At 49.0% G+C, this 11,940-nt stretch overlaps 1 protein-coding gene across 1 annotated transcript in view; it reads left to right on the forward strand.

The window, feature by feature from the left end:
* Positions 1-11,940, forward strand: part of LOC103670100 (transformation/transcription domain associated protein) — a 110,220-nt gene that overhangs the window by 85,935 nt on the left and 12,345 nt on the right. Inside the window, exons 61-66 of the mRNA XM_040634781.1 lie at positions 2,435-2,636; positions 3,818-3,982; positions 5,426-5,516; positions 6,792-6,991; positions 7,926-8,187; positions 11,296-11,521. Coding sequence (XP_040490715.1) covers positions 2,435-2,636; positions 3,818-3,982; positions 5,426-5,516; positions 6,792-6,991; positions 7,926-8,187; positions 11,296-11,521 — 1,146 coding nt within the window. The remainder of the gene's footprint in view (positions 1-2,434; positions 2,637-3,817; positions 3,983-5,425; positions 5,517-6,791; positions 6,992-7,925; positions 8,188-11,295; positions 11,522-11,940) is intronic.

An 11,940-nucleotide genomic window follows, 5' to 3' on the forward strand; every position in this document is an offset into this window, starting at 1 on the left:
GGGTCATGTGGTACTTCTTTATCTTGTCGAGAACCTGCCAGATGGTTTTCCGCAGTGGCTGCGCCTGTCTGTAGTTTCCAGCTTCTCCACATCTTCGCCAACATTTGTTACTTTTCATTTTTCAGACTGTAGCTGTGCTCGTGAGTATGAAGCGGGGCCCCGCTGGTCTGGATTGTCATTTTCCTGGTGATTGGTGATGTTGAGTGTCTTTTCTATGCCACGTGCGTGTCTTGTTGACAGCAGCGTGTGTTCGGTTACTTTGCCCGTTTCTTAGTTGGATTATTTGGCTTTTTATCATTCGGCTCTAATTCTTAGATGTTTGGATGTATCTCTGAGGTATATGGTTGCACACATTTTCATACTTGCCTGCAGGCTGTCTTCTCACTTTCTTGACCACACCTTTAATGCACAAAGCTTCTCATTTTGAAGTTGGGTATATCTGGTACTCGTAGTGTCGTAGCCAACACCATCGCCTAACCCCAGGTCACAAGATTTACTCCTGTGATTTCTTCAAAGAGTCTTACACGTTTAGTTCTTACAATCAGGTCTTTAACCATTTTGAGTTAATTTTTGTATGCGGCAGGAGATAGTGGTCCAGATACATTCTTTTGCACGTGTATAGACTCTGTCCCAGCACCAGTTGTCGAAAAGACTTCTCCTTCCCCGTAGAAGGGCCTTGGCGGCCTTTTGGAGAGTTAGCTGAGCAGAAAAGTAAAGGTTTGTTTCAGACACTTAGAACTATTCCGCTGATGTACATCCATCGTTTTGATGGGACCACAGTGTGTCGCTTACTGTTGCTTTGCAGTACGGTTTGAAATTGGGAAGCCTTCTTCAACTTTATTGTTTTTCAGGATTGTTTTGGCTGTTTGGAATCCCTGACATTTCTGCATGAGTTTTAGGTTATTCATTTCTGCGAAAGAGGCAGTTGGAATTGGAGTGATTGCTTTGAATGTTGTAGGTTAATTTGGCGAGTATTGCCATCCTGACAGTATTAACTCTTCCAGTTCATGAACATAAGGTGTTTATCTTTGTTTAATTTAACAGTGTTTTATAGTTTTTAGTGTATAAGTCTTATATTTCTTATGCTAAACGTATTTTTAAATATTTTTTCTTGATGTTATTAGAAATTGTTTTCCTAATTTTATTTGCAGATTTTCCATTGCTAAGGTATAGAAATACAACTGAATTTTATATATCGCTCTTCTATCTTCAACGTTGCCAAATGTGTATTTGCTCTGTCTTGTGTGTGTAATCTTTAGGGTTTTCTGTATATAAAATCCTGTCATCTGCAAGTAGAGATAGTTGTACGTCTTCTTTCCAACCTGGATGCCTTTACTTTTTTTCTTGCCTAGTTGCTCCTACCTAGGACTTCTGGTAGTCAGTTCAGTAGAAGTAGTGAAAGTTCTTCCCTTGTTCGTGTTTGCAGAGGAAAACCTCTTAGTCCTTCACCATTGAATAAGATGTTACCTGTGGGCTTTTCCTGTCTGACCTTTATTATGTTAACATTGTTCCCTTCTGTACCGAGCTAGTTGGGTGTGTTTATCACGAAAGGGTGTTGGATTTCATCAAATGCTTTTCTTGCACCAACCGAGATGATCGTGTTTTTCTTTTTCATTCTGCTAATGTGATGCATCACGAGGGTTGATTTTTTTTGTATGTTGACCCACCGCCTTGTATTGCTTTGATAAATCCCTCTTGGTCACGGTGTATAATCCTTTTCACATGCTGCTGGATTTGGTTTGGATTTATAATCACGAGGGATAGGAGTATCTAGTTCTCTTATGTCCTGTACAGGGTTGGAAGATGTAAAAGTATCTCGGATTTGCAGATAGTAATGTGGAAACAGCCGGTGTGGAAAACAGTTCGTGAGCTCCTCAAAAAATTAAACACAGAATTGTCCTGTGGCCCAGGAGCTCCACGCTTAGGTGTATACCCAGGAGAGTTGAAAACGGGTGCTCAGGCAGGCTCTTGCTCACGAGTATTTGTAGCAGCACTGTCCTCAGTAGCCAAAATGTCAAAACAGCTCAAATGAATGGATAAACAAAACCTGGTGTAGATATACAGTGTAACAGCATCAGACGTAAAAAGGAATGGAATGCTCACACCTGCTACAGCACGGGTGAACCTCGAAAACAGGTCACATAATACATGATTCCACTTCTGTGCGATACGCAGATGAGGTCAGTCCGTCGAGCCAGAAAGCAGGTTGGTGGTCCCCAGGGACTGGAGGCTGGGGGAGGTGGAGAGTGACTGCTCCACGGTATGGGGTTTGCTTTGGGGATGATGGCAGTGTTTTGGCACCCGATAGAGTGGCAGTTGTATGACGTTTTGAACGTACTGAATGTCACTGAATTATTCATTTTAAGTATTGATTTTATATTATGTGAATTTCACCAAAAAAAAAAAATTACATTTTGCTTTTGTCTCCTCACAGATCTGAGGAAGCCAACAAAGCGTTTTCTGCAGCCGTGCAAATGCATGATGTGCTGGTGAAAGCGTGGGCCATGTGGGGCGATTACCTGGAGAACATCTTCGTGAAGGAGCGGCAGCTACACCTGGGCGTGTCTGCCATTACGTGTTACCTGCACGCATGCCGGCATCAGAATGAGAGCAAGTCAAGGAAATACTTAGCCAAGGTGAGACCAAAAGAACCCGTTTTCACCAAAGACCGTCTGGTAGCCTTCAGGTTTGCACAAGAAGGCAACTCTTTCCTGATCCGTGCTGGGGGGTGAGGCATCATTTCATGCCTGCCCGATCTGTTCCCATCACTCTTCACGGTATCTGTCATAGTTCCATTTGAAAGGTAAGAAAACAGAGACCTGACATACTTGGGGTCCCAGGACTTTGAAGCAGCAAAACTGTGCCTGGAGTCGGTCCTGGGACTCAGTCCAGCATTCTCTGTGGGACATCACCCTGGACAGAGATTCCTGCAGACCAATGAGGAGGCCGCCAGGAGAACTTACCCACCAGACACCTGCTAGAGTCTCCCCTCTCACCTGCAGGGGAGGTGCCCACAGTCCCAGAGCTGCTCAGCACTAGTTGCAGGTGACATGGGATCACAGGATTTCTGCACATGTGCAGGGTGTGGTCACACTCGCTGGAGTTCTTGACCCCAGGTCACCAGCGCAGGGGGCAGGGCCGGCGGCTGACATGCACCTTCCTAGAGGTGACTGCTTGACACTGAGATTCCTTCTTCGGTGTTGCTCCCTCTCTCCTGTCTGAAGAAACACATAAATAAAACCCAGAATTAATCGTTGCAGAAAACTTAGGAATAAGTTGCTCTCCTTTCCTGTTTCATCCCATTAAAGGATTAGATTTCTTAGAATCCCTTCATGTCCAGATGTGGACTGAGCCTCAGCATCTAGCATTTAAAGCCGACTCCAGAAACACACACCAGCTATGATGACACAGGGAAGCTCCCTAATATTTGACCCTGAATTTGCCTCCTACTCGATGTGCTTATTTCAGACATCCGTGGCCACCTCATTCCAGGACGGTGTTCATCAGATTTTTAGCAAAGGTCCATTTTGTTTTGGTGAGGTCGTAAGTGTGAAGTAGGTTGACAGGCCCTTGGGTCACTACTTGGGTCAGTTAGTGATGACAGTAATGCCCCTTCTAGGTAAGAACCATGTTCACATTCGGGGTCGCATCTGTCTCTACGGTGTGTGCAGTGAGTTTAGTAATATTGTTGGCCCTTTTGTACGTCTTTTTCCACATAGCAAGGCTATTCTGTATGTTGTTTTACTGTTGGGGAAGAGTCACTTGATGAAGGGCCTCAGAATTTTCATCCGCCTCTGGGATTTTCCTTCTATCTTAGGTGCTGTGGCTTTTGAGCTTTGATGACGACAAAAACACTCTCGCAGATGCCGTTGACAAGTACTGCATCGGCGTGCCGCCCATCCAGTGGCTGGCCTGGATCCCGCAGCTGCTCACTTGCCTGGTCGGCTCGGAGGGGAAGCTGCTGCTGAACCTTATTAGCCAGGTGGGAGTCACGGGGTCTCCTTGTTCACAAGAAGATTGCATCGTTTCACATGTAGGAAGGTATACACATTCAGGCTTCACGTTTAAGTGATTGGAATAAGATAATCCGCCAGATCATTAGAGAATTAAAATGCCAGTTTCTTTGCTTGCCTGTGTTGCCACATAAAGATGCGGGTAAAACAGGTATTCTTTTAAAACTAGCAAATACTCCGAATTAGTGGCAGGTGGATCTGATTGACACTTTGTAGCCGATTTCCCCTCGCCAGTGCTGGAGCTCTTCGAGCTTCCCTTCGGACTGAAGTCCTAGTAGTTGTGGTGGTTGTCACCCCTCACCCCTCGTGCAGTTGTTCAGGGTGAAAGTTGTAGGCCCTGGGGATGGGGATGGGGACGTGCACACACTGGGGTCACAGGAAGGCTTTCATGACCATGATTTGAGAGGATTTCAGGTTTGCCCTCCATGTGAGAAGCCCAATGGGTAGAGGAAGGACCCTGATGGTGGGAATTTGGAGACCGTTCTGTGTCACATACAGTGCCTGTGACCGTGTTTCTTTTTATAAAGTTAGTCCTGTGATTGACTCCTCATGAATGAAAAGCATCCTGACCAAGCGTTTGGGAACGTGTCTCTCATCATTCTGTCTGTCCAGCTTACTTTGCTCTTTATATGTGATACAGCGTGCATGTTGTACCCAAAAATGGTTTTATTTTTCCCCTCGAGAGGCTGCAGCGATGGGCCTGGGTACTGGCGTTTTGCCTGGAGTTTCTGTGCTGGGATGTGGATTCGGTCTGTGTGGTAGAGTCGTCATTCAGCAGACATCTCGTAATGCGTGATAGCCAGCTACCCTGTGTTCCGTGGCAGAGCCAGATGCCATTCCTGGCTTCTTTCATAGGTGCATTCGAAGGCTCTGAGTAACATCAGAGTAGCTATTCAGGCCTTTTGAAGAAGCCATAAAACCCCAGTTTGGTAAGACTACCTTAAACCAAAAATTTTCATTGTCCTCCTTGCTGCGGCTACATGAAGATACTCACTAGTGAACCTATTCGTCAGAATTGGTTTCCATTTCCCAGTGAGTGGTGCCTAATAGAAAGACTGACTAGTGTCATTTTGTCTTTTCCCGTCACTTGCGTGAGTGAGGTCCGGGGAGCGGTGCGTTTTGTCCTCAGATTTACCGAATCAAAGGCAAGTGTGGTTTCTCTGTCATTAGCAATCCCCCAGGCAGAACTGGTGGAGTGCACCGTGTTGATCTTTCTCGGTTCTTTAAGACGTAAACTAGGTATTTGACCTGCTGTTTAATCCGGCTCGTGGATGAGCCCCGTGGCGCAGTATTTGCCTCCTTGGTTCGCATGGAGACCCCAGCCCATTTACAAGTGGCAACNNCCTACAAAGCGTCGTCCTCTAGAAGCCCAGTGGTGAGCAGCGCTCTTTACGCCCCATGTCTCTGACCAGGTTGGACGCGTGTATCCCCAGGCGGTCTACTTTCCCATCCGGACCCTGTACCTGACCCTGAAAATCGAGCAGCGGGAACGCTACAAGAGCGGTATGTGTCGGGCGGGGCCGGCTGGCCAGGCCGTGAAGGGCCCAGTCCGTGGGGGCATGCCATGTCCAGACGGCTGTGGATACTCTCCTGCCCTCGGCCTGTCTTTAGCCAGTGAGAGGACACTGTGGGGCTGGGAGGCAAAGCCTGATCTCTGAAGAAAGTCGATGGTTCTCCATGGTTGTGATTTAATAGGGTGTTGGTTTACCGGAGTGTTTTGGTCCATAAGTAGGAAAAATACATGAAATTTTTAGCTCTAGAGAATTATAAAGTTTAATAATACATCCTCGTAAGCAGTATAAATGTCACTTACCATGTATGTCATTTAGTTCATAATTTCATCAGTTGTCAGAAGAATCAGCATAGAAATCAGATTCACTCAAATAGAAGAGTTTTAATCTGTATTGAATAGTCCTCGTATGTAAGAAGTAACTGACCAGTGGTCTCCATTGCCCACTATACATGGTACCTTGTAAACCGTTAAAGCATCATCTGCTTCAGGCCGTTTTTAACACCCAGGTGTTCATGCTGCGAGGCCAGAGACTCTAAGGAGGTGACCTGATCCACTGGGCGTGCTCGTATCCCCCGCCGCTGAGCTGGGCTGGTCGGGAGACTGCACGGCACGTTCCATCTCTGGCCTCACAGGCCTACTAGGTAGATGGGTGTTTGGGTCCTTTGAAAGTTACGGTGCTTTTATTCTGAGTGAGCCAAAGCTATACAAGTGGGCATTTGGGTTCTACAGCATGTTTCTCAGTCCACACGTGACTGTTTTTCAAAAAAGCCTTTTTAACACCGTGATTTGGCTTTCCTAGATGAAAAAATGTAAATCTGCTCATTCATTACTTTTAGATTCTCTGAGCTCTCTGCAAGGAATGTATTGTGAAATATTTTTTCCTAATGTTTAAAAAATGCTCAAGCTTACAGTGAGTTAGAAAGGAGAGGACCGTGAATACTCGTGCCCCCTCACCTCAGTCCACCACGTAGCACACAGCTGTTTGCACGCGCTCTCTCTGTCGCTCTCTCTGTCTCTGCGTGACCCTTTCTGCTTTTCACTGAAACGTCTGAGGCCAGGTCGTAGGCAGTCGCGTGCCCGAGCCCCTCAGCTCACGTCTCCTTAGAGCCGGGGCGGCTCCCACGGTCCCTGGGGAACCGGGCTCGTGATGTGTTAACACGCCTGCAGGAACCAGCGTTCCTTCGGCCGATGGGTCCTCTAGAGCTCCGAGCTCTCGCATCGGGCCAGTTCCGCGCTGACATTGGCGTTGTGTGTGTTACTCTCAGATTCTGGACAGCAGCAGCCAAGTTCAGTGGGTAACCAGTCCCATTCTGCATCAGATCCAGGGCCCATAAGAGCAACAGCACCAATGTGGCGCTGCAGCCGAATCATGCACATGCAGCGAGAGCTCCACCCCACCCTTCTGTCTTCCCTGGAAGGCATCGTCGATCAGATGGTCTGGTTCAGAGAAAACTGGCATGAAGAGGTAGGTGGAGGGAACCTGTCGTCCGAAAGCGGTGGGCTGCCTTCCCTCAGATTAGCTGCCCGGCCGTGTATGTGTTGTGTCTCGTCCAGCTGAACCGTGGCGAGCAGGTCGCTCCTGTCTGCTACTGATGTAGCCCCAGCTGTTTGAAGCAGGATACGCCTGACGAAGAAGATGGAATTGAGGAAGCCGGTTCTGGCCTTCACGCGCTTCCTGTGCTCACGTCCGTGAGCGCCGTAATTAACTACCACCGAATACCAGTTAGCCAGCAGCGGCAGTGGGTGTAGGTGACTCCAGAGCCGCCAGGCCCTCCCCGTAATGGTGTTTGCATAAGCCGATGACTAAGGGATGAGGCCCTACTATCTAGATGTTTATCTCCGTGGCCAAGAGGCCGTCTTGTCGCTTAATTCTGTGTGCGTGTGCACACGCGACAGTGACTTCAGAGCTGTCTGCGTAGAAGGGGTTTCCTGTGGTTGATCAACAGAAGGGCAGGTGTGTGCCCCAAAAAGCGGAAGTTTTTTGTTTTGTTTTAATGTTCAGGACACTTAGTCCTCATGTTTTGTGTTTTTTTTTTTTTAAAGATTTTTTTTATTGATTTATTTGACAGAGATAGAGACAGCCAGCAAGAGAGGGAACACAAGCAGGGGAAGTGGGAGAGGAAGAAGCAGGCTCATAGCGGAGGAGCCTGATGTGGGGCTCGATCCCAGAATGCCGGGATCACGCCCTGAGCCGAAGGCAGACGCTCAACAACTGTGCCACCCAGGCACCCCAGTCCTCATGTTTTTTAAAAACAGCTGACTGTGTGGCACGCATGGGTTGGCTCTGTGCTGTCCTCCCTGATTTTGTGCCTACTATGTGCCGGGAGGTGGGGACGTGCTCGGTTAGCTGCCGGACTTGAGAGCCACCGTGTGAATTGTCTCGGGTCTCTCCCCGCCAGGTTCTCAGGCAGCTTCAGCAGGGCCTGGCGAAATGTTACTCCGTTGCATTTGAGAAAAGCGGAGCCGTGTCCGATGCCAAAATTACCCCCCACACTCTAAATTTCGTCAAGAAGTTGGTGAGCACGTTTGGGGTGGGCCTAGAGAACGTGTCCAACGTCTCGACCATGTTCTCCAGCGCGGCCTCCGAGTCTCTAGCCAGGCGGGCACAGGCTACCGCCCAGGACCCCGTCTTCCAGAAGCTGAAGGGCCAGTTCACAACCGGTGAGTCCCTTCCAGTACCTAGAGAAGGTTCCGCTCGCTCTTCTTCCTCTGTCTTTAACAATCAGCTAGTTGTTATTTCTTCGTTTTCATGAGCACGGTCCTGGCCAGCTTGCTGTACTCTGTTTAAAACGCTGACTCAGATCATGAAGCCACCATGACTTTCTGCAGCCTTCTCTCCGGGGGAGGGTTAAGGTGTGGAGCCAGGCTCCACGTGAGGGGATGGAGGGTGTTAGGAAGAGGAGGGTTTCAGGCTGAACCCACCTCCCTGTCCCTCCCTCCACTTGGGTTTTGCGGGAAAACCAAACAGTGGGAGGTGAGGCAGGCTCAAAGTACAGGGCTCAAGGTGATGAGTAGAGTTCAGACCTGTGGATTCAGGTGGCAGAAAGACAAGGAGATTGTATTATCATTACTGGTCCCTGGTTTGGCTTCGTGCATTTTCTGAGGCCCCAAGAGCATGAACCCTGGCCCCAGCTCTGCGTGATTGGTGGCAGACTAGTTGAGTCTGCTTTGGCCTCTGTCTTCACCCGCCAGACGGGGGCCCTGGTTCCCGCAGCAAGTGCACAGACAGGCCAACCGACCGTGCCCCCTGGGCTGCAGGCGATCCTGCCACCCGTGTCGCACCGCCACCCCACTGACTGCCTGTCGTCTGGCCCAGGCGAGCGCCACGTCTCAGAGCATCCCTCTAGCCGCTTGGGGAACTTCTGCAGGCCTTTGTGTCTTGCATGTCAACCCCTGAGTGATCATCATGGGAAACAAGATTTGTCTGCTCAATTTTCCAGCTAGAAGAAACATTTTAGTTTAATTACTCCTTTTATAACTGTCTCCAGAACATTCTTTCTTCACTGATACACGAAGCCATAGAATAATGGTTTACATTGTTAGTTGTTTGAAATTATCTTTTAAGAACTCGTATCGCGGAGAACACAGCTAGAAATATGTGGTGTGTAGACGAGGTTGAAATCGAGGTTGTAAATGAAAATATTGATCCCACTAATTGCAAAGGATGCTTTGCAGCCTCCGCCATGACTCTCTTGAGCCGTGTGCGATACAGCGGGTCCTGCTGTCGTTCCCGGCAGCCCCAGGGCCCCGGGTTCCCTCTCCTTGTGCTGTGAGTGGGGCATTGAAGGTAACGCTGGACTTGCCTTAAGGTTGAGGGGCTTCCCCCGTTGCACCCACACCTTGAAGAAGATGCTCTTTGAACAATAAAATATGAGCCCTTCACACCTTTTCCACTGAAGCGCTTCCATCATCTTAGATTTTTTTCTTTGTGATCTTCACATGATGTGGTCAGTCACTATTCCCTGAAAAAGGAAAAGTCTGAGATGAATTTTATGGAAATGATCCTATTTTACTCAAGGGAAATGATATATTCAGTATGTCTTTATCTTAAAATGTGAGCTCATTAAATCAAATGTAGTCTGAACTGGAGAATTCATAGTGAGACAAGTCATTTGGATTTTGTTGCACAAAAATACAAAAGCTGAAACTCGAAGGCAGACCGTTAGGAGGCTCTGACCCTCTTCCAAGCATGGGCGTTTCATACGTAACTCAGAGCCCCGCAGCCCCCGCCCCCCCCCTCCGTTCTCGGGAAGGACCAGCTCTGTGTTTGAGCGCCGCGTTCTCCACACAGCGGAGGAGAGTTCACCCACCTCCGTCCGCGGACAGCATCGCCTGTGTTGGCTGCTCACTCCCGGCCCAGTAAGGAGGTGGACGAAAGTCCAAAAACAGTACAGCACATTCATCCCAGGGGGCGAGGACTCACATGCAGGAACTTGGACACGAATGTGGCAGGTGTTTTATCTGCAAAAGCACCAGACTGAGGACGGATGAGCAGTGTGCCACATCCATACCCGAGTAAGATAACCAAAATGGAATTAGCCATTGATAAGGCGAGTGGGAGGAGCCTCCGATGATGCTGAGTACAGAAAGCCAGTCTCGAAAGGATACCTGCTGCGTGGTTCGTTCTTAGGAAACGTTTGTAAAATGGCATCAGGATGGAGGTGAAGAATGGGTTATGGGTGGCCGGGAGTTAGGGATTCAGGGCAGAGGCCTGACACAGGGTGTCTGGGCTGATGGACAGTTGAGCCCCTTGGTTGCAGCGCTTCTGAGGTTGGGCTAGTGTTCCGCTGGCCGTAGCCCCTCTGGGCCCCCGTGTAGGCGTTGATGGGGCCTTCACCAGCCCCTGGGTCTACATTCACATCGTTGACCCCCCATCACTTTCTCTGCGGTTGGCTGCAGCCCAGCAGGGGGCAGTGGGGAGGAGGCAGTGAGGACAGGGGACAGGAGTCTGCACCCGGCTCTCCCCACACAACCTGACTGCAGAAGAGCTTCTGCAGAGGCCCCGCCACAGGTCCTGGCCCTTGTCAGCGAGAGGATGGTGGTTCCCGTGGGGTCCATTTGTGATGGAGATGGTTCAGCTTATCCTGACCTTCGGGCTCTGGCAAGTTAGAGTAACCCAGAGCCCCTTCCCCCCGGTGCTCGTCTGTGTGGGACTGGCGCTTTTTTAAAGAAGGGCTTTTCAGTTTCATTGACCTTTTAATATCAAGTTTCAGTAAAATCTGAGATATACAGCAATCAGGGGTATTTTAATGGCTTAAATGAAAAGGGCATGTTTTCCGTTTTTGTCACTTCGATTTCTTGCCTTAATTCTTCTGATGAGCTGATTTATAATTTAGTATTCGCCGGGGTTGGTTTTTTTCTCCTTTAGCCTCAGGTTAGTTACTGTGTTGGCTTTTGGCACAGGGCCGTGGTTCCTCAGTGGGACACTTGCTTTCAGGCGGGGCTGCCGGTGGGCGGTGACCTTCAGGGCTGGCCGGTGGGCTCCTGTGCCCCTCGGAGGGCCCCGCAGGACCTGTGGTGACTGGGGTTGAGGCTTCTTGTTGGCAGTTCATCCCTTCCCTCCTCCAGTCTTGGGGTCAGCAGAGAAGTCACTCTGGCTTCAACTTACACTTTAAAGAGTGACCGGGGATAAGATGCTCTCTGCTCTGGATTAGATATAAAATAAAACATGCCTGTTTCCTATTTGGGAGGCTCTTAAGCATGATTTTGTAGTGAATTCCAGATGGCCCAGATGATTAAAACTGTTTTTAATTATATTTTATTTTGAAGATTTTGACTTCAGTGTTCCAGGATCCATGAAGCTTCATAATCTTATTTCTAAGTTGAAAAAGTGGATCAAAATCCTGGAGGCTAAAACCAAGCAGCTTCCAAAGTTCTTCCTCATAGAAGAAAAGTGCCGGTTTTTGAGCAACTTCTCAGCACAGACAGCTGAAGTAGAAATTCCAGGGGAGTTTCTGATGCCCAAGCCGACCCATTATTACATCAAGATTGCTCGGTGAGTGAGCCCGGCGTGGCTGTCGGTCACTAACACACACCACCCCAGGCGGGCCTGCCGTGGGAGAACCTTTCCTGAATCCGCAGGGAACTGGACAGACTAGAAAGTTACCCAGTCCCTAAAACTCTTAAAGCTCGGTATTCAAAAGAGACTCGGACAGCTGTAAAACTTACTAAGAGTAGGTGTTCCAGCTTATTGTAAATGTCCGAAGTGCTGTAACAAATGGTCATAATCAGACTCAGAAGTCTGCCTTCTCGTGCATCCAGAATCGGGTCTCCGGTCCCCCAGATGTGCCTCCCCTTCTGGCCAGCCCTCCCTGCTCGCTGGCCCACGGGACGGAGGTGATGGCGAGGGTGTGTAGTCCTCACACTCGCTCCTGGGGCCCCTGTTCCCCGTGGCCCTCACGCCTGACAGTCCCG

Source organism: Ursus maritimus, unplaced genomic scaffold (assembly GCF_017311325.1).
Source record: "Ursus maritimus isolate PB19 unplaced genomic scaffold, ASM1731132v1 scaffold_2, whole genome shotgun sequence".
Taxonomy (NCBI): Eukaryota; Metazoa; Chordata; class Mammalia; order Carnivora; family Ursidae; genus Ursus; species Ursus maritimus.